This window comes from Anopheles merus, chromosome 3R, assembly GCF_017562075.2.
Source record: "Anopheles merus strain MAF chromosome 3R, AmerM5.1, whole genome shotgun sequence".
In the NCBI taxonomy this organism is placed as follows: domain Eukaryota; kingdom Metazoa; phylum Arthropoda; class Insecta; order Diptera; family Culicidae; genus Anopheles; species Anopheles merus.
The window spans coordinates 24,405,338-24,427,596 of record NC_054084.1 but is presented as its reverse complement, the minus strand read 5'-3'; the positions used below and the strand labels follow the sequence as shown (position 1 = coordinate 24,427,596).

The window sequence follows — 22,259 nt, the reverse complement described above, 5'->3', positions numbered from 1 at the left end:
AATTATCGACTTATATGGCGATCGATTCCTGCCAAATGTTCATAACATCTCGCTTTAGGCCAACCAGTGATACTCATCTGATGTTGGTGAGTGTGCTGGATATGCCACAAAAGTGCAGTGTCACCATCATTAGAGCGCAGGAAATCGTTTAATTAAAATGCAATTTTGCATTTTAAACTATAACGATTTTCCTGCTGAACCACCACCACCACCACCACCAGTGACCTGATCGCGCATCGGGCACTTGCGTTGCGCTTGCCGCAAAGAAAGAGGCGCAATGCAAAAGCTCCCTCCACCGCGAATGGTTGTACTTAGTTGCAGAATTTTGTTTTACGTTTTGTAGCTTCCGTTCTATAACTGGTAAAGCAATGCTGATTGGCGTGCGTGCGTGATCTGTCGCTGTCAACCTAGAACAAGATCCTAGGTTGTCTTGAAGGCCTGCCGGTTATTGGCCGGCTGGTGGTACTTCGTTGCACGCAAACGCGCTGTAAAAACTGTCGCACCGGTTCGGTGGTGCGCGTTTGGCGAAACTGGTTCGATTTTAGCGCATTAGAATGACATACCACCTGTGCTTGCTTGTTGGACACGTGGACATGGCTGACGCATGCGTGTGTTAGCTGGACGTGAAGGCGTGCTCAATACGCTTTCGTTACGGCATCCAGTGCCGTCCCCCCGGTGCTCCGAAACCGATCCGTTATTATTGCCGGCAGAAGCCTCAGCTGACTGTGCTGCAAACTGACACAAAATTACGTATGCGAGCTGTGTGTCCTTTGCGAACAATGCGAACATAAACACGGGCCCGGTATGCTTGTGTTTCTCCGGTGAATGCAAAGAATGCCAGAAGAATGTAGTGACCCTGACCAGGGATAGTTTACCACTTTTTTTTAATTTTCTGCACCCAACAAAAGACATCCATCCGATCGTCACGCAGATCTTTGCAAGCCCGAGTTTGTAAGGCAGCTCCTCGTGGCCGTGATTAGGTGTGCAGTAGGTGACAGAATGGACAATTGGTGCCCCCTCGGTGCATAACTGGGTCAAGCCGAGATGAGATAGTTGACCTATTCCTTCCGAACTACTGTCCCGAAACTGCTGGCAACGCAAACTGGGCCATGAAAGAGCAGTCCTCCCAGACAGGCTGGTGATCTTGTTGATCGCGTGGTTTTGCGCACTTCATGCCTGCCTAACCTGCCCCTGGGCCAATTCGGCACGGATGAAAAATTCGCCTTTGTGCGGACATAATGAAGATAGTACGTGACTGATGTCGGTTGATCCTTTCCCCCCGGCCCAAGCAAGCTCGTGCTGCCACTTACCCACTCTGGCACCAATCATTCACGTCGGATCCGTCGTGTCGATGCGTCGTCCGTGCACCGGGCTAAGCCGGTGTGACATTTTACCGACTGGAAGGTACCTGTCCAATGTTTCAACAGCTTCTGGAGGAGGCGAGGAGAGTTGTCTGCCGCTGACATGGAATAACCGATGTACGATGACATGGTTCGGCAAGAAAGTGTCCACTCAAGTGCCCTCCCCACACGCACATGACTGACCCCATGGTAGGGTGTGTGTGAGTGTGTGATGCATGATACAGCGGATGCTGGAGTAATTAGTAGTACGAAACCACACGGCTCTCGCTCACGAAACGCCCTGAACGATGTTTGAGCACGCGACCAAGTTTCCACTCTCAACGAGACGTGCCAAACGCACGCAGCTGACGACGGTGGAAAATGTGATGAAGCAAAGCTGAAAGTGGGCGAAAAATAAAGATCTCCATTAAAACTGGAAGAGATTGTTTATGGTCACCAACAAACACCAACTTTTTCAGTTTAATACCAAATCAAATGAATGGTGAAAGGTTCTTGTAATTTTCGGAAATGTTCTCAATATTTCGTTATTGTTTGTAATAATTCCCTTTTTAATTTATTTATTTTTAGATTTGATTTGAACAAAAAAACCTTTTGCTTTCAAATCTTAACGGAAAAATGGTTTTAAACTAAAAGCTTGCCCTGTTTCCGAAATGCTTCCTCAAGGGTTATGAGCGTAACGGTCACACATGTAACGTATAGTAACGCATCAAGCCAGCACGGCGAATCGATCTCCGTATGCACAGTGGTATCCGGATTGATCAATTAAATTTATTATTGCATTGTAATTTTATCCCCCCTGTGCATTTAACATAATTTTACAATAAAGATAATTAAATTAATGGAATTGTTAAACATCAATAAAATGAGTAGAAATTATATTCCCAAGATTTTTTTTCTTGCACATATTGATCGATGGAAGCGTCCCCAGTGTGCTTACCTTCAACCGTTGCCTCGGATTCGAAGCACACAAACAAACAATAACAATAAAAAGAGACGCGAGAGGGTCGGCTTAACAGTGAGGATGCCACCAAAATACGCTTAGTTTTCCAACTTTTCACAAGAATTCGTGTTAAATGTGCTAAGTAATGTGTTGTGTTTGCAAGAATAGTGAAGGAAATCAACATTGTGTATAGGAATTCGCAGAATCACGTCGCAAATGAAGCGAACATTCCAGTTACCGCCACGACGCCATCACGGCCAACGACCCCGCAACCTGTAAAACCGGAAAAAGGTGTAAATGTTATTCGCACATCGACGATAGAATATGCAATTTTGGTCAGCATTGGGTTGTGTAACCCAGTTAGTGAGTGTATTTTAACTATTTGCCGACTAAAGCTAACCTCAACACACGCACTCGCAGACGTGGCCGCGAACTGACACCGCCATGGATGATTTTGACTCCGCTACGTACTCCATCGAATCGGAACCGGATCGGAAACGGATCCCGCTCGACGATGTGATACTCCCGACGGTGCGGCGCAGTGCAATACAGATCGTGACCCTATCGCCGCGCCGCCAGGCGAAGCGATCGATGCCACTTACCGGCGACGTTGATGGCACGATGCAGGTAACAAAGCTGGTGCTAAAAACGCCACCCGGCAGCCCTAAACGACAACCCAAAGCACCCGGTGTACTGGTGAAATCGATACAGACGATTGCTGGACCGGGTCTAACCGGCGTTACCACCCAGCATGGAACAACGGTGGCCGCAAAAGTGAACAACATCCTGACGGAGAAACGTAACCTTCCACTACCGGTGGCGGACGATCACACCGGCGCCCCGTACCGGATCATCCCGATCCACCGCTCCCCTCAGCATAAGGATAGCAAAAGCGAGTTCGAAGCACGGCGATCGGAGCGAGAGCACGCGACGCACGAATTTCAAGATTTCCTTCGGGAAAGCTTTAAGGAAAACAAAACCCCTCCCCCCTCTACACCACTCCTGCCGACCGTACCGTCCTCCTCATCCGCGATCGAAGTCACTCGTTTGATGGAATCGACTGGACCATCGGATACGGAAAGTGTGCCCCGTGGTGGAATACAGTCCAAAAGTACCGGCAAGACTGGTATTTCAAAATTGGAAAGTGGTATGATTGCACCGAGAGAGCAGATGAAACCAATCGATGTCGAATCTCAGCATGTCGGGCAGGAGAAGGAAGTTCATGTAGCTGCACCAACGCCCGCTGCTCGTCGCTCGTTGCTAATGGAAACCGCACCATTGCCACCGACTGCCGTTCTTACGTCAAACGAACAGACTGCAATTGAAAGTATTAAAAGTATGCCCGTGGTTGCGAAAACTGTAACCACTAGTATTAAACATCCACCTGAAGTGAAGCAAGAATCTCAAGAAACTGTCGAAATCGCAGCAAAAGCGACACGTTCTAACCCAGTGCGGCCCAAGCCGCAAACCAAACCCACCCCTACAAAAACTGCCCCGAAAGGAGAGGTGAAGAAGAAGGAGAAATCTTACGATCCCGCCAAGGCCCGTGAATTCATGAAGGAGCAGCAAGCGAAACGACGGCTGGAGAAAAAGGATGCTCCGACCAGTGGAACGGCCAGCAGTTCCAAAGGTGCCGCCGAAAAAGACCTCATCAAGAAGCGGCTGGAAACGCTCCGACAGAGCTCGCAAAAGTTGGTATCGAAAAACTTGCAAAAAGCACGCAAACGGTCAGTCTCTTGCACTCCGAATGAAGGTTCCAGCAAACCGATTACTACGAGTAAGGATAAAAGTACTGCTTCTGCACAGCCCAAGAACCGCGCCGGTGCAGTTAAGCCGACATTGGGATTGCGCAAATTTGCCTCCACTCCTACATTGCGACTGGTGAAGAGAGAAAATGCTCCGAACGAAGAGAAACAGAGTAATCCATCAAAGAAGGCAGAACCAGAACAACCTGTGCGAAGTGTTGCTGAGCCACATTCAGCCGCCAGTCGTAGCAGTGATGGACGAGGAGGAGCCAAAGGTACGACGTCAGAAAGATCCGCTAACCCATCCACTGCCAGCAGTTGTACGACGGGTAAAGCTAGTCTTAAAATTGGCATTCTACGCAAACCGGACAGTATGGCGTTGGATGATATTGTTTCGCCGAGTCCGTTGAAACCGTTGCCAAAAACCGCAAAGGTAAACGCGCAGCTCATAGTGATCAACGCGGATCAGGACGAGGCGATCGAAGCGGCAGAAAAGGAACTGAAACTTCAAGTGCCGGATGTAAAGCTTGTGGCGCCAAATGCAACAACCGTTTTGGGTGTGCCACAAGACCGCGAACGTCCTCATCCTGTTGCAAGGGAAGAAGAACATCCCGCGCACGACCATCACGCTGAACCGGTTAAGAGCATTCCTTCCTGGCTAAAACAATCGCTACGCCAGCCCGATCCATATCCTTTTATATTGGCCGTGCGTAAAAAGCTCGAAGCCGTGCAAAACGTTCGCGAGGAGAAAGGCCAACCGATCGCTACGGAGGAAAAGCAAAAAGTCACACAACAACAGCTGCCTGGAACAAGATATAACGCCTATTTGAATGAAATTGAAAGTGTACCGTACATCAGGAAGAAAGCAACCGGCTATCCTCAACCGACTGAAGTCATTGCTTTAAACAAACGACAATCGAAAGATACTCTCGATGGAGAATCGGCCATTGTGACGAAAATATCGACATGCGCATCACCAAACACTACGTCCGAGATAAGCTCAATTCGATCGGACATTGCTCTACCGCTGCCACCGCTATTCAGTAGCACAAAAATAGAGATACCACCAGCCACAGCTGCACCATTTTACCCCGCGACAGCAAGCGCCGGGCCCATTAGTCCTCTTTCGGTCGATCGAATTTCACAAATGAAAATAGCCACTCCCGGCAACATGTCTCGATCATCGCACATCGGCAATCACACAAAATCGCTCGAAAGTAGAGATGAAGAAAAGGCTAAACCACAAACTGCTGCCGCCGCATTCCGTCCAGAAGTTCCGACCACCACTCTTCAGCAATCGTTTAACGATCCGCAACCACTAGATCGATCACAGCGGGAGCTTGAGTATCAGCGCCTGTTGGAATCGTTCAATCGTAGCCTAACACACGTGATCGAGGTTAATCAGCAGCTTTACTCGGCGCTCAAAAATGTCCCATCCGCACCAGCGATTCCACCGTTCCCGCAGGAGGTGCTAAGGATACGTGATGAAATGACACAAACATCGCTACCGATACCAGTCCTTCCGAAGCCTCCTGTGGTACCAATAGAACAACTGCAAGATAACAAAGTGTCCGGTGCAAGTACAACAACGGCCTCAAACTACAGCGATGACTTTGAACATCAAAGTCAAACAGAAGCGCCACCGCCTGTGCCGGAACGAAACGCCAACGACACAATAGCAGTAACATCGACCACAACTTTCTCTTCCGGCTCGTCATCGCCAGCTTCCTCGGACAGTAACTCGGGGAGTGCCAGCAGCAGTAGCAGCGACTCCGCCGATAGTAACACTAACAACAGCTCATCTTCACAATCTTCATCTTCATCATCGATGGAGCACGAACGGATTGATTCGCCGCGAAGAGCTGCAAATCACCCACTAGCAAATGCCACCGACGATGAACGAAAGGCTAAAAGTAACACCACCACGGCTCACTCGAGTGATTTCGATTCACGTTCATTCAGCCTTTCGGATAGTCACAACAACACGATGAACAATCAACCACCACAGCCGGAAGAGTATTTGCCGTCGTTCGAGGAGAGCTTGCGCAGGCGGCAATTGCCGGCAATGGGACATCAACATGATGGTTTTGAAAAACGGAGCAATGAAAACGAAAAAGGACTAGCAAGTGGCGAGCAAGGTGGCGAGCAAAACGACTCCCAGGATAGTAGCATCAGTGAACAATTGCCGCCAGAGGATCGGGAGGAGGAACAATCGTTCAGTTTCAATCATTCGGAAAAGGCAAACGACCTAAAGGTGAATGCTGTGCCACCGATGGTAAGCAATTCATCAGAAGAAAGCATCAAGAAGGACAAGGACCTCCCTCAAGTGAAAAACGATACGCTGGCATACGAGGAGAATTTGGATGCAACGATCAACAGCGATCTTCTCGCCGCCATGTTCAATCGAACCGATCTGGAAGTGTCCATCCTATCGACAACCGTGTCCGAAACCAATCTAAGCTATTCGTCAATCGGAATGGTAAGAGTACTCGTGTTTCTACTGCATAGTTCATTGCGATGTAACGTTTTTCCTTCCATAATTGTTTGCAGTTTGATCAACTCATACAAACCGAACGCAGCAAGGAAGATCAGCTCGTGTCGCGCGTACAGTCGAAGCAAAAAGCTTTACTGAACCGTGCCAAAGGGCAGCTGGCTTGGCTGGAGCTTCAGAAGCAGCGGTACCGCGAGAAGGGCATGACGGATCAGATAACGGCCGTTAAGAAGAAGCAGCGTGCAATACTGTTGCGGCTCGAGAAGGATCGAGCGGAGCTGAACAGGTATTTATGCTAGAGAAAATCGTGAAAGGATGTGAGTTTTCATGCATTTTCGTGTTATTTTGTAGGGCAATTAAATCATCGACGGAATCATCCCGCACGGTGACCGGCAATCATGGACACGTGCTGACATCGCGAGTGATGGATAGCAAGCTTACCTCGTACTGCTCATCACCGGTGGCGAACAATTCCGGTTCGCTCACGCTGCGCAAATCGTCCCGCAAGGTAAGTGCCACCGTTCACCAGCAGCACGCGCCGGAAAGCCAGCATCGCGGTATAACCGGTACGGCTACGACGACTACAAGCAATTCGATACAGATAGCGATACGGGGTCGAGAACTGGAGCCAAACGATCGCTTAGAAGAGTAAGTATAAAGGCGAGCGAGTGCATATAAAAAAAATAATGAAAAGGATGCTAACCGAACACTTCCTTCCTTTCAGCATTTTGTTACGCCGTGAAGAAGAGCTGCGCAAACGCAAGGAGCACGTGCAGCGCCTGCTAGAGTGGCACCGCAAGCTAGAGCGGGAAGAGGAAGAGCTAATTGCAGTCGAGGATCGCCTACTAGCGTACAACAGTCGCAAATTGGAGTCCGCTGGTGGCGCACAACAGCCCACACCGCGCAAAGAACCGTCGATCGAGGCACGGGTGGAAAGCATCGAGAAAAGTTTGCGCATTTTGCACAGCATCCCGCCCGCCATCGTTCGTCGGGCTAAGGAGGAACGGGATGATGGCGACTCATCGGGCGGTAGGGCAGCGGAAATGGAGGAAGAAACTGTGCTAACGAGAGGCAGCAAGCTGAATCGATTGTGGTACCGGTTGACGGGTGTGAAGGAGCAGCGGTACGAGCCGGCCCGCAATTATCCTGTAACCCGTCCCCACATGGAAGCCCTGTACGAGGATGCTAAACGGTGCGTGCTGGAGGGTTTCCAGCGGAACGATGTGCAGCTGAGGGAAGCATTGCTTGAGCAATCGATCGGAATCAGTCACCGCGGAGGTAATGAAACGGTTGACAGTCACATTGAAAGTGTGGAAGAGAATAGATCCCATCAAAGCTCGGTTGCTGGAGAAGAAACGGTGCGTGTTGTTGTTCCACCGCAAGCTGAACTTGTTGCGAAAGAAACTGAAAATGAAATCGTTGCGAAGGGAATGGAGGAAACAGTAGTGCCGGAACACGTGGAAACGTGCACAAAGGAGGAAACAGCAATGCTGGAGCAAGCGGAAAATATCTCTCAAGAGGACACCGATGCACCAGAGTGTAATCTACCTGCGATGGAAGAAGATGCGGGCAAATGTTTGCTCTCTTCCACCGTTAACGGATGGTCACCGCCGGCCAGCCGCAGAAGCATCGAATCGGTCGAGTTCCACACACTGGAGGAAACGCCAACGCAGCACTATCAATCGGCGCTAGAAAACGAAACGGCCACCGAGCGGGACCGAACGGGCGAAGAAGAAACGGTCAAAAGCGACAGCTACTCGACATCGTTCGAAGAGCAGCCGAACGAAGGCACAGACGAAGCGGATGTGAGTGCTGCTGTGGCCGAAGAAAGTCAACAGTTGATTGAGGATATGTCGTTGCCTCCGATGCTGCTGCTGCTCAACAACACGACCGAACAACTGGAGATCGACGATGAGGATGGTTCCGCAACAAGCAGCAGTAGTAGTAGTAGTAGTAGCAGTACTACTAGCAGCTGTGAAAGTAGCGCCACGGTGGAACTGTCCGTTCCGTTGGCGGTGGAGGAAAAGCTACCGGACGGAGCGGCTACATCAGAAGAACATGATTTGGAGATGAGCGACGCTACCAGCATCTCCATTGCTCAATCGTTGGAAGATGTAAGCGATAGTGGGTCCGTTTCGAACACAACCACGCCGACAACCGTTACGCCAACGATGGCAATTGAAATCGTTGAAAAAGAGGCAGGATCGGACAGAAATAAGCTAGAGCCGGAAGATGAACGGTCTAATGAGTTAAAACCGTCCTCCCCGAGCAAGGAGGAGGATGTTCCTACAAATCAACCACCACCAACGTCGGAAAGCGATTACGAAGACGAAGAGTTTCACACGAAATCGTCGAGCGGACAGGGCGGCACTACCTCAGAATTAGCCAAACGACTCGCCACGCTTCACGATGAGCTGGAGGAGCTGAGCGAAACGTTCGAACGCACGCCGCTAATGAAATCACCCTTAATGGTAACCCCACCGCAGGAGCTGCCGGATCACCCGGTGGAGGATCAGAACAGTTCCGAAGAAACGATCACGTTTGATTATGATGAAGATGGTGGTGAAATTACTCCACCCTCGGAGGAACCGGTGAAAGGCGAAGAGGAAGAACAATCTTTAACGAGTGAGCCAAAGGAAGAGGAAGACCAGGCCGCTTCGAAAATAGAGGTGAAACTACGCTCCAAGACGGTGGGAAGCGATGATACGATCGTGATCGCTTCAGGTACTACCTCTGCGGCGTATAGTCGGGATGATAATACGGAGAGCAATGCAACGCCCCCACCAGCACCACCATCCCCCAGCATCGGTGTGCGCATGCCGGACATCATCAACGAGGCGGAAGTGCTGCGCCGCCAGCAGCTACAGATCGAGCAGGAGATCAAGGAGCTCGAGCAGCAGGTGGGATTCTTCCGCGAAATCCCCAACAAACCACCGCCACCGTACATCCCACCCGCCAACGGTAGCCCGCTGGCGCTGCTCTTTCCACCCGACGCACGCATCGACGAGCTGATTGACGGGCGGGTGGAACAGTTGCATCGTGATCGCGTCGCGCCGGAAAGCTTACGCTCCGATCACGTAACAAACGTGTACGAAAAGCTCATCCTCGACATGTGCGTCGAGTTTTATCGCGACCTGCGCCCAGCCGAACCGACCGTCTCGTTCCGCACGATAGCGCACGATAAGCGACCGCTCGTGTTCCACAATCCGCCCGATGCGCTGGGCTGCATGAAGGATTACATACGGGCGAAAATCAGACGCGTCCTGTCCGACGCACAGCTAACGCTTCAGCAGCAACAGCAGCAACATCAGCAGCATCAGCTGCTGCTGCATCATCAGCTGCAGCAACATCAGCCCGCACACTCCCAGCTGCATCATCATCATCATTTGCTGCACCACGGGGGACACTGTGCGGCCACGGCGTCGTTGCCCTTCCTGTACGGTAACGGGTGTGCCAGCAAGCGCAAACCGGACCAGGTGGACGAGATACTCAAGCAGGAAACGCACGATGACGATGCGCGCTGGACCAACTTCGATCGGGAGGAGATCGAGGTGAAGGATCGCATTACGGACGAGCTGCTGAAATCGCTGCTGCTCGAGGCGCTCAAAGATATGGGCGAAGCGTACAGGGGTAAGTTGAAGCGGGACCGGCTGGCCAAACGACAGGAAAGTGCCATGTAGGAGGGAGAGAGAGAGAGATAGAGCGAAATCGATCGTCACGCACTACAACCACACATGTATTGTGATAGAGAACCTGGAGTGCATTTTATGCTAGTTTTAATACCTTTTAGTGCGCTTTTAAATAGTTTCGTAACTTTATGGACTGATTTTAAACGCAAGTGCCCGTTAACGATGTACGCGCAACGATCGCGTACCGCAGAGAGAGAGAAATTGATACGCGTCTGTGTTTAGTTTGCTCAAATTTTACATTTTACTTAATTTTAACCTTAACTATGCTGATAATTGTTAGCTGGGCATGTTGGACGATGTTGAATAAAATTAGCATTTTAGAGCCAGTACACAATAACAAGCTGATTGTTGCATTTCTTTCAAACGATTCTCTCGAATTGTTCTCGCCCCTGTCCGGGAGCCAGTGATCATCACACGTTGTTGTAATAGTTTTAATTCATGGTGGTTTTATTTGCGTTTAATTCTATTTACTTTACGATCTTCTATACAACACAGCTACGTTTGGGAGGTTGGGGTATAGTGTGGAGGAGGCGAGAAAGGGGTAATTAATCATCCCAACGCATAGCGCATATAGTGCTAGCTTAGTAGTATTCGCGCCTTCAGTTTTTTTTGTAACATTATTTTGCTTGGTTGGGGAGTAGCAGATTTTGTTTTAATTAAGTATAATTATTATTTTAAAAAATAGCACAGTAGCAAAAAAAAAGTATAAAAATGAACCTCCTATCGTATTTTGCACGCAGTTTCTCTCTAACCTTACTCCATCAGTCATCGATCATTCCCTATCAAACGCGCTCCATTTGCAGCATCAATACCACACATGTTACATGCACACATGTTACTCACACGCTCATACGCTCCACACAAATTTTCTATTGAATGAATATTACTTTTGATAAAGCAAACTCAAAACACAAAAAAAAAAGAAAATTATTCACCTGTGTTTAAACGCTCAAGCACAACATCTTTCAATTGAGCTGTTCGCTCTGTTTCTGGAGTAGCATCTATAAGACACAAAACTCTGTCATGCAGACACGGAAGGATTGTATGTAAAGTTTGTAGCCTGCAGTTACACTAAACACGTACACAATCGATGGACGATAATCGTGAACCTATACAAAAACAAGCTTCACATTTAAATTATCCATACAAACATGTTCGAAATCCAGTCGCGGTGACGCTTACGCATGGCTCCATGCTCCTTTCGCACTTCGCAGAGCACGTGTCAACATAGGAAAAAGCATTCAAATGTACTCCTCCCGGCCCCATTGTTTATGTGTTTTATGTTTTGCTTTAAATCTGACTGTGCGCTATTGCTAACCGCGTGTCCTGTTGTAGTACTACTACCACTACACCGACCACAGACGCTAGACGCTAGGTGTTTAGGCTACCTCCCCCACAAATCGATCCTTTCATGTTTTAACTTTAACAATACTTGAAACGCGTGTCTGTATATGTGTGTGAGTGTGTGTATATGTCTGCTATGCTGTCTGCTGTTTTACACCGTTTTACAGCCTACTATGCGGTTGCGCTTAGCTTGGTTTGAGCTCGCTGAGTTTGCAGTTGCTATTGCTTTTAATCGGGAGGAGGTTTTGCTGTTTGGACTGTGGGCCTTTGTCGCGTACATCTACTATCTTCCCACACGCTTACACACTAAATAGTATAAAAGTAAAGCCTGAAAACATAAAGGGAAATGTCCTGTGGTGGTGGTGGTGGTGCACACACCCGAGAACACTTTTCCCGATGTGTGTGCGGATGGTTTAAGTGAGAAAAACAATGGCCATCTTGCACAGTTTCGAGGCGAAGAAGAGGGGAATCAAAAGCCAACGCAGCCAAAAGCAAACGGGCATTGAATTTGCAAGATGCAATTTATAATAACCTTTCAATTTAGCTGAATATACCCGAGCGCACGATGCAGCACACCGGTTTCCGGTGTCAGTTAGAGTGTTGTTGTTGTTGGTGCGATCGGTTTTGGCCTATGGTTTTCGCGATTGGTTTTATACGAAGAAATGAGGGACAGAGGATGCGTTTGTTTGGCGCTTGGTGGTGGTGGTTTGTGGTGGGCGATCGTGTCCGGAACGGTCATTAACTCTTGATCGCATGCTTTGCATCTTGCTCCTTTTTCAACTGCTTTTGTCGCATGATGTCAGCGTCACTGGAAAAGAGGAGAGATAAATGACCAAAACAAAATGAATTTGTGAAATTATTTTTCTTTTAATTTAATAATGGAACTTTTTTTATTATACTGAAAACACATTAAATATTAGTAAAGACTTTCAAAATACTTTCACATCCTTAATTGAATGTTGTAAAATTTGTGAATGTTTATCTTCTTGTTCCTGTATCAACCGTAGAACCCTCTTTAAGGCAAGAATAAAGCTTTGATGGCAAATTTGCAATTAGTTAATTGTTTAAATATTTAAAAAAAATGTAGATTACTTTGCTAGGTGCAATAATCTATTTAATCTAAAATGCACAGGAACTAATTATTAAATTCTCATGCATTATTTTTTTAAATAGCCATATTTCCACTTCCGATTGTTTTTAATGACCGTTTTTAAATCATTTTCTAAATAATCCACAAATGAGCTTTATCTTTCCAATATTTATCTAGAACCTTCGCTCGCCTCCGTGTGCGTCATCATCAATTTTCCGGATACTATTCAAACATATCTGGTCAATTTATCTCACAATAAAGACCAATTTCTAATCAACGAAACTCAAAATTGATGTTAAAAGGCTATAGCCCCAGAGAAAACGGAACAGGAACACGACACAGACCGATATCATAAGTCGTGTCGTGGCACACACATCAACAATTGATAAGAAACTATACACATCATTCCTGCCTATGGCAGGGAAAGGAGTGGGTTAACACAAAAGCAGAAAGCTCCCCACTTACCGCTGCTTCCTCTGCTCGTGTGTGAGACCATCGTCCCGCTGCTTTGGCTGGCCGGCATTCTTTTTCTGGTTCTTCGCACGGGCCAATTCGCGCTGGTTTCCACCTGTGAAATTAAAAGTAACAGAATTATTTGTAACAATTATGTTTTACTTCATCGGTCTCGTAAGAGATGGTGTATCGCTTTCTGCTGGAATAATTGGGGTGGCACCTTCACCACACAACCCTGGACGCTGAAGCAAAAACATAAACAAAGCTTCTCTATCTCCCTCTCTCTCACGCTTACTTTCTACCTTCTCGCACAACAGCATCGCCTACGCTACTCTTCCATGGCATGCTGCGTCTCTTGTCGCAGAAAGCTGTAGCTTTGTTGGGAAAAGGCCTTATTTGCATACGCACAAACCAACCAAACACAAGCAACAACCTACAGTGGGAAGTCGGATTTCTCTTCGGTTCAGGGTATTATTTAACATCTTCTCCGTTTCCTCCCGAAAGACTTCCACCGTGGCGACCGTGCCTCTTCTTACGCTGCAAGCCGAAGAAGCTTTTCGAATGTACCAGAAGCCCCGAACAATGTCATCCCGACCAACAAGGGAGTAGGAGACGATTACAGCGGCGCTGAGCAATTGAGGGCAAGCAATGGCCACTATGGCCACATGATGAGCACTTTGCCAAGACCAAGTGCTGTATGTTAGAAGAGAAAAACATCTGGTAATTCGTTCTGAAATGTAACAAAGCAGGCGAAAAAGGCACCATCGCCTTCTGTGATCTAGAACAGCACAATGAAGAGAAGCATCATTACGTCGCACTGAGATGTGGGATGGCCCGCACCGTACCCGTAAGCCTCGCCCTCTACGATTCACCCTATCACTCCTAACACAAATCGGAATTGCATCCCGGGGTTTTAAGAACCCGGTGCGAAAATTTATACAAATTTCACACTACCCGCAGCAGCATACTTACGGGTCATTTTCTATTTTCACGCCGAGTAGAATACGCCAAAAACAACTCTCACAAACGGCGGTGGTCAGTCACACTCACGCACGGCGACGACTTCGTTGTAACGCACAGGATAATGGAGCCAAGCAACGCAGCGACCAACTTCCGGGAGCGGTGAAATCTAAGCGCGATCTTAAATGCACCCGAAATGTGATGTGGGTTTTTTTTGCGGCCCAGGGAAGCTTCGAGAAAAGATGCGTTTTTTCAACCGTGATCACCCGAGGAGTGGGAAAGAGTGGTGGCTGTGGGTTTTACGACGAATGTTCACCCCTGACAGCTAGCAGAAAGCGGAGGGTGAGTTCGTGGAACGTGCGCTCACCAACACAGTGACAGGCAACGATGACAGTTGCGAGCAAGGTGAAGGTGCGCGTACACGAAAACGCGGCACTGAAGCGATGTGACGGTTTGTAGAAATTTATGAAATTTTTAAAATCCACTTCTTTGATTTGAAATTGTCTTTTAAAATTTTTACAATATCGTTACACTGTATTGACACAACTAAGCAATAATTTAGATGGCAAAAAACGCTTTCAAAACTCATCACACTAAAAAGTATGTAGTCAAGTGTTCAGTTATCAAGCTTGTTTTAGCCAAATTGGTTAAATGATCGAGAACATTAGGAAAAAATCACTATCTTCGGTAAGAAAACTGGTCCTACTCGTAACTCTGATGGAGGTGCGAGATGTCATATAAGATTTAAATGCAAGGTGGCCATGTTATTGAACAATACCAAGGGATAACTTCACTATTGGACCCGTCGATAGGGAAATTGTTTTAAATAAACTAATCGCATTTAATTTCTTTCCTAATCCAACAGTCGTTCAATGTCGTCCGTACAGGATAGCAACATAAACCAAACAACAATTCAAGTATCTTCCCATGATATTTTTATTAAAACACAATTTAACGTTACCGCAACGTGTTGACATGCATTTCCGAAACATTAAAAAAACACTATTTCCTAACCTGTGGTAAAAAAAGAGGACAAATTAGCACGATAACACAATGCTCAGATGATAAGTTGCAAAATATTTAGAAGAACCTTTACTATTAGCAGTTAGGACCGGTTGGCAACAAACGTTATTGGATCTACGTTTGTTTAGTTTAGAGCAATGTATTTTAAAAAGATAAAAAAATCAAATCAAATGTTTTTTTTATCGGAGCGAATAGGGTAGGATTGTTTCATAACTGCGCGTGACACGTATGTACAGGAGTTTGTTTTTGATTTCATTGTCTGTTGCCCTTTCGTATACATTACATTGTTTGAATAGTTGATAGCTGCTCCTATTCCCCCCTACCCTTTAAATGCTGAAATCTGACAAACTAAAAGTACATGTAGCTAACCAAAAGAAACAACTCTAAAATTTTGGAATCTTTGCTTCGTTGTGTAACAGTTTTTCTTTTCGCTTTAAAAAAAAGTAACTCTACTAACTAAAGGCCATAAAAGTGTGAACATGATGCGGATTTTTTCACTTGTCTCGCCCGTTGTATTTCACTCTATATTAACAATTTATCACACCGTATATGCATTTTCCTCCGCCCTCTCTATCGGTATTGTGCGATCGTTCGTTCACCTTCATGGCATTCCATTTCGCTTACAAAATTGACCACTGGTAGACGGAACAGAAGCAGTTGGGTTTCGCTTAGCGATATATACTATCCGTCTTCCCTGTTCGCACCCCTACTATGTCGTCGCTTACACCACCAAAAACAGTGTTAAAAACTGTCCCTTAAAATCAAAGTGGCAACAGAAAAGTTAAGTGCCTTCACAACACCGGAGAACGACACCCATTTGGTAACACGTTTACAATCAAGGCGTATCATTTATGGAACATACCAGGGACCAGTGCAGCTCTGTGCAGTGGTGAACATAAAAACTTAACCGACAGTGAAATATTTTGAATCCTAACAAAAAACGAAATGCTTTTCAAGACTGCTATTCGAAGGAAAACAAACAAAAAAGCGAACGATCGATTGCTAAACCTAACTACAAACACTTCGCTAGCCCCAATTTACTTACATGACGTACATACAACGTGTACTTTCCTCTTTAGCTTGATCTCCATTTCAAAGCAGCAGCAGCTGCTGCTGCTGCTGCTACACGTTTGAAACAGTTTTGGCGATTTGAAATTTTGTCTTCCATTTTCCCATTACTTTCTTCCTATTCCTAGCCCAGCGACGGGTCGGACCTTTTTCCCGTTTGTTTTCAGTTATCAATTCCTATTTAACACTAAGTAGTTACTTGCTGCAGCAAAAGCGCCCCTCTGCTGCTTCTACGCCATGCCCTTGCTTCGGGACGGAAACAAGCTGCCACTGCCATCGCTATCTACGATCGCTCGAATTAATTGCTAACGTTTTGATTTCCATTTTCTCATAGCTCTTACTACTAGATTGGTTAAAAGAGTTTTTTTTCGTTGAAAGAAGAGAAAACAAACATGCCATCCCACTCACTCTCTCTCTCTCTCTCTCTCTCTATTCCTCTCTGTCCTTCAGAGCGAGAGAGGACCGATGATTATACAATTAAAACACACACTTCTCACCTTTCACCTGGACGCCCTGAACAGCAAGGTGTAATGCGTATTGAAATGTAAAACTTAATTTAAAATATAAAATAGTAAAAAAAATATATAAAAAAACCCTTTGACACTTTCTTGAGCAAAATCCTCGGCCACGAACAAAAGGTTGGTTAGCTTCAATCCCCAAAACATTGATTCACCGCCGCCTACTGCGATGGAAAATCCAATGGGGTGGACGTTTTTCGGCAAATGATGGTAAGACCAAACGTCTCCGCGGCAGTATCGCCCGCCGAGAGACTTCTAACCAACCGTGTTCGATGGCCGCACGCAAATATTCGTGATTTGCGGAGTTAAAAAGAAGCACAACCATCTTGTCGGTGCGACAAACAACAGCATTAACGGAATTGATTGGTACGGAGTGTTTAGTTTGAGTTTAACGAGCACAGCTCACAGTTGGTCTGCGGACCGCACAGCCCACCACAGGACGGTGGCATCTTGAACGCCAGCACGCCCGCCGTCTGGAAGTTGGCGTAGTTGGCGTTCCAGCAGGCTGCGGCAGCGGCGGCCGCCGCCGGCACCTGCCACAGTGCGGCCGCGTTCGTCGCCAGCTGTTGCTGCTGCTGCTGAAGTTGCTGCTGCTGCTGCTGTTGGGCCTGCTGTTGAGCCTGCTGTTGGGCTTGCTGTTGCGCCTGTTGCTGTGCCTGTTGCTGCTGCTGCTGCTGTTGTTGATTATTTTGTTGCTGTGTTTGATTAGATGTTTGTTGCTGTGGTTGCTGCTGTTGCTGCTGCTGCTGCTGTTGTTGCTGTTGCTGCTGTTGTTGCTGATTCTTTTTGGATTTTGCTCGGGAGGAACCTTTACTGCGGGTCACAGTACCTCCCGGGGTTTCTACTCACATAACCTACAAAAAGAAGAAAAAAACACAACCGCAAAAACAGGGCGTTAGTAAAAGATCCCGAAGATGGTGTTGGGACCATACCTGAAGTATCTGTGACGCCTCAAACGCGGTGCCGGGCAGCAGGATGACCGGTGTCGAGACGTGGCCCGCCTCGACGCAGATCATGTTCGGGTACTCGTCGTCCCCAAAGTCCTGGCACTCGCGCGCCTTCTCCATCCACGGGTTCCACACGACCGTGTCGGGGAAGTTGTACTTCTGCAGGCGCATCTTCCGCCCGGACACCACGTTCGTGATGATGTGCTCCTGGGGCGTGTGCTGGTAGACCCGGTCCGTCCACTCGTTGATGGTGACCGCATCCCGGCCCTCCTGGTAGATGGCTCCGTCTCGTGTCTGCGAAGGTGTAGGAGAATTTGTCATATTTAACGTATCACCGAAACTAGAAGGTACTCGACAGAACGTTAGGCCCTACCTTATCGACAAAGGTGCAACCGTGCAGTCCCGTAATCTGGCACCGGCGCACGTCCGGCACCTTCAGGTAGGTGTGCAGCAGCAGATTGAAGGAGAAGGTCATGTCTTTGCTCGGGTTGTACACGCCGATGTGGAAGTGGAGCTCCTTCTCGCGCAGGATCAACCGGTACGTTATGCGAAATCTGAGATGGGAAGACAATGGTCAGCAATGGTGGTCAGGAAAGAATTTGAGGAATAAGCAACCGCCTTACGGATAGTTCCACATCGAGCGTGTAATTTCGTTGTCCATTAGGCTGAAGACGGCTTCCACGTCACCGCTGGGCAACCGTTCCGGGGCACGCTCGAGCGTCCACCGGACCACCCGGCCGAAGCCATGCTGTGGGCCAAAGTTCCAGGGACCGAATTGTGCTAAAAGGAAGGGAAAATATGGAATTAATTACAAAACACTGCATAGTGACTACTTCCAATGAGCAGAAACTTACGAAAAACGAACGGTATGCCACCACGGATTGCCTTCTTCCCATCAAAAACGGCTAGTTTGCTGTAGGAAAAAAAAAGAAAAAAGACATATTCATTAACTTACTTACTTCATTCTTTAGCATACAATTCTATAACTCTATAACTCTAAAACATTCACGAAGAAGATCATACAGCCCGCTTTTGGGGCATTAATTTAACATGGACTTGTTCATTTTCACTCTTCAGTTTGGTTTATTCTACCTTCCGGCTTGCTGCTTACGCTTCCGGCCAGTAGTCTACGCTTAATAAGCACTCTCTGTTGAGCGAATCGCGTCTTTACCGCTCGTTCATAAGCACGTGCCTTAGCCCAACGCTCGTAAAATGTTAAGTAATAAGGTTCATCCTCTATGGGCAGAGATCGGCAAGCAAATGGAATGAATTTTGGATTTTATTATCAAAATAATTATTATAATAATAATAACCGGTTGAAGAGGCGAATGAGCTAGACTTCAAAGTCTCTATTTCAAAAAAAGCAAAAGTAAAATAAAAAGTTAACCGGCTTTTTTGTGTGAATTTTATATAATTATGAAAATTCACTAAAGTCATGCCAAAAATCAATCAGTAACAAACGATAGTAATTAAACCGAGTACGACGGGTATAAGGCAAACCAACAGGTGGGAAATATATTGAGAAATATATTATATTTGAGTAACCGTCATCCGTCAAAATTAAATAAATTAAATGACACAAACCATAGGACTGATCAAACTTCCATCATCGAGCCTATCTACAGCTCTGGAGATTTCAAACTGCCCTTCGTAATATAGGGCACTGAATCCAACGACATAACAACATCATTGGTCAGGGGATCAATTCTGGTCAATAAACCGAGTGTCTCACACACTGGAATAACGCCATCAAAACGACCTTGGTCAGAATCGTAAAAGAAAGAGTATTATTAAAACATTTTTTGAATTTTGTAAAAAAACCAAAAATAATCCTAGATAACCATTAAAGTGTCACCGAAACACGATGTCTTATTATAGACTTCGAATTTGCATTAAAAAAAACCACACTCTGTACGCGCAATTTGCGTAATTATTGAATGAAATTAAGAAGGAAAAAACCGCTACACACATCCATCCCATCGTTCATTCATTCATTCACAATCGAGCGTAGTACATAATTTTAAAGAGCAACGCTCTTACGCTACACACCGATCTTTCACCGACAGTTCGATCGGCAACTGTTTCTCTTGTCGCGAAATCGATGAATGAAATGATGGTCACGCTTATCAATTAACGAAGGGCAGCAGCAGCAGCAGCAGCAGCGCTCTGTGGGTCAGCTGTCAGCGACCACTCGCTCACTCACTCACGCACCCAAAGCCCATTCATTCATGTTTCGATACCGGAAGCGCTGTCCAAGATCGCCTGCTACGCTGATCGACACGAATCGATCACCTGTCACTGAGGCGCGTCCGTGATCCGAAGTCCGATCCAACTCTACTAGACCCAGCAGCATCAGCAGCAGCAGCATCAGCAGCAGCTGCTTCTTTTGAGTGAAATCACCGGAAGTGATAACGATGCTGCGTACATTCGATACGCGTTAAGCGCAGTTGTGTGCGGTGGATGGGGCCGATCGATGGTGGGTTGTAATTACAGACAGATCAGATCAGCTGCTACCGGCACCGGGCTGCATAGGTTGGGCATTTCGGACAACAACGGAGCAGTTCAGGGACACAGCATTAACAACATCTTTATCATTCGCCAAGGGTTTTTTTTTATATAAACCAACATATAAAACAAGATGAATGTCACTTTTACCTTCAACTGGTGGCAATGAGCAACGAATTCATTGATCAACTGTTTACAGTCAAAGCCTTCCATTCAAATGAGACATTAATGTTTCACTTGCTGCTAGTAGTACTATCATATTTCGTATTTTCGTCTGCGCCTTGAATGACTCCACAAGAGACCACTTAAAGGGCACACGATCAAGACGAAATTAGCATAAGCGGGCGCACGTGGCTTCTGTAGGCAATCATCAATTTCTCCCAATGATGTCGATGCTCATACGATCGCAGCATCCGATCGAAGCTGCACCGATCTTACATTAACTCTTCCATCCGTTTCTTTCCCTTTCTCCACCATCAAACCCCTCTAACGCTAACGAAGATCACGCGCGCTTCATGCGTAACGACAGCACGCTGTCTTCGAGCGCCACTGACCAACGGCCAACGGCTTTGCATCCCCTTCACGGGAGATCTACACAGACGATGGTCAGCATGATGACGGACTCTTTTTTAGTCTTCTGCTTTAGGCTACCCCTTTCTTCGCCGCTTGTTTCACTGTCCCACATACACATAGTCGCTCCCACCCAAAGCGCTCTAACCCTGGCCGACCGCCAAAGTGTAATTGTTCGGGTATGGTAATGAACGGGTCCCTCTCGGGATAGTTAATTACTTTTTTTCAGCAATCAATTATCGAGTTACCGTTTAACGCGCAAGCACACCAGTGCCGCGTTTGACGCCTGCTGGTATGTCCGTGCATTGGACACCCCATTGGCCCTTTTCCTTCTTTTGCGCCTTTTTTTTTTTGCTGTTACGGTTGCCTTTGTTTCCATCCTACAGCTTGGAGCTTTTTCTATACTCAGCTTTTCTTTTCGTTAACAAAAAAAAAAAATAATAATAACGTCCCACTGCCCGTAGCTAACCCATCATTTTGGGGAAGACCGGTACCATGGGCTGTTACCGGAACGGGTGGGCGATGGGAGGAGTAGGGAAGTTCCCTTTTTCCCCCATGCAAGCACCGTTCGATCGTGATCTTAATGTATGTGTATTTTTTTAGTTCATTAATTTTGTCGGCTCATCAGCGCAGCAGCGCAGATCGCCAGTTTTAGAGCCGGCACCCTCGGTGTGGATGGTAATTTGATTTTTTTCCCCCGGGTGTACACCCTCTGGTGTACTGGAATATATTTTTTATTTTTTTTGGCGAATAGGGTTTTTTTGTTACCTCTTGTTGGAGATGGTGCTGCACATCGGTCAAAATCGACCGAGGAAAGGGAGGAAAGTGTCCAGTACCTGTATGAATTTTTGCACTGTTAGAAGGTAACTGTAACAAAGCGTAATTTGACGCTTTCGAAGAAAAGCGTTATTTTGGAGGAAGCAAAAAAACAAAAACCAGGGAACATGGTCACGATGGTACACAATTGCAACAGAACGAAATAGCGACAGAAAATGTAAATTTTAAATATTGTGAATTAATGAAATTATAAATTAATCGTCTTTGTTTAGGGGTTGCTACCTTCATACTATTGTTGTATCCCCTCGATTTTCTTGATTCTCGTTGGTTTTATTTGATTTCATCACTACTTAATCAGCATTGTTCAATTAATGCATTTTTAAAGAGTTGGCCCACTTGCCATCCAAGACAATCAGCATATTTTTCCTCAAAGCTGGTGTGTGCAAAGCTTTTCCGCCTTTTGTCGGTCTGATATCTCATGCTCCTCATTCATCAGACAATCTCGAGCAAGTGGATTAATACAGCTCTGTAAAACACAACAGTAAATTACACCACATTTCCACAAAAATCTACTTTGATGCTCTAATCCACGCATGGCTGGTGAATGAACTTCATGAATGTGGCTTCAACACAATACGCGATACCATTCAAACATTACTAGCTAATTAGTGTGAAATTATTGTCACAACTTACTTTGTCAGCTTTTATAACCTATTTTTAAAGGATTAGAAAAGGGCTACAGAGGCACTAAAGTACTGCAGCGTCTCTAGGCAGCTCG

The 22,259-nt window shown here is 46.5% G+C and overlaps 3 protein-coding genes across 8 annotated transcripts in view; 1 reads left to right on the top strand and 2 right to left on the bottom strand.

The window, feature by feature from the left end:
• Window positions 1-2,327: 2,327 nt before the first annotated feature.
• On the top strand, window positions 2,328-14,090 carry LOC121595411. Of its 2 annotated transcripts, XM_041919373.1 has the most exons (6): window positions 2,448-2,636; window positions 2,722-6,525; window positions 6,597-6,823; window positions 6,889-7,185; window positions 7,262-10,167; window positions 13,618-14,090. In XM_041919373.1, the coding sequence occupies exons 2-6, from the start codon at window positions 2,746-2,748 to the stop codon at window positions 13,815-13,817; spliced, it is 7,410 nt and encodes a 2,469-aa protein (XP_041775307.1). In that variant the 5' UTR covers window positions 2,448-2,636; window positions 2,722-2,745; the 3' UTR covers window positions 13,818-14,090. The 2 variants fall into 2 exon arrangements, with proteins under 2 accessions (XP_041775305.1, XP_041775307.1); XM_041919371.1 differs by lacking the exon at window positions 13,618-14,090 and having other exon boundaries at window positions 2,328-6,525; window positions 7,262-11,051.
• LOC121595412 (putative SERF-like protein) lies at window positions 10,650-16,443 on the bottom strand. 4 transcript variants are annotated; one of them, XM_041919375.1, is made up of 3 exons: window positions 16,142-16,443; window positions 13,126-13,228; window positions 10,650-12,378 (listed from the first exon to the last, which is right to left on the bottom strand). In XM_041919375.1, the coding sequence occupies exons 1-3, from the start codon at window positions 16,185-16,187 to the stop codon at window positions 12,309-12,311; spliced, it is 219 nt and encodes a 72-aa protein (XP_041775309.1). In that variant the 5' UTR covers window positions 16,188-16,443; the 3' UTR covers window positions 10,650-12,308. The 4 variants fall into 4 exon arrangements, with proteins under 4 accessions (XP_041775309.1, XP_041775311.1, XP_041775308.1 ...); XM_041919377.1 differs by lacking the exon at window positions 16,142-16,443 and adding an exon at window positions 14,086-14,176; XM_041919374.1 differs by lacking the exon at window positions 16,142-16,443 and adding an exon at window positions 13,416-13,634.
• Window positions 16,444-17,387: 944 nt separating this feature from the next.
• Window positions 17,388-22,259, bottom strand: part of LOC121597460 (glucose-6-phosphate 1-epimerase) — a 46,017-nt gene continuing 41,145 nt past the window's right edge. For both annotated transcript variants that reach the window (XM_041923231.1, XM_041923232.1), the window contains exons 4-8: window positions 18,484-18,542; window positions 18,253-18,409; window positions 18,003-18,183; window positions 17,615-17,923; window positions 17,388-17,536 (exon numbers count right to left, since the gene is read on the bottom strand). In XM_041923231.1, coding sequence (XP_041779165.1) covers window positions 17,528-17,536; window positions 17,615-17,923; window positions 18,003-18,183; window positions 18,253-18,409; window positions 18,484-18,542 — 715 coding nt within the window. In that variant the 3' untranslated portion in view covers window positions 17,388-17,527. The remainder of the gene's footprint in view (window positions 17,537-17,614; window positions 17,924-18,002; window positions 18,184-18,252; window positions 18,410-18,483; window positions 18,543-22,259) is intronic.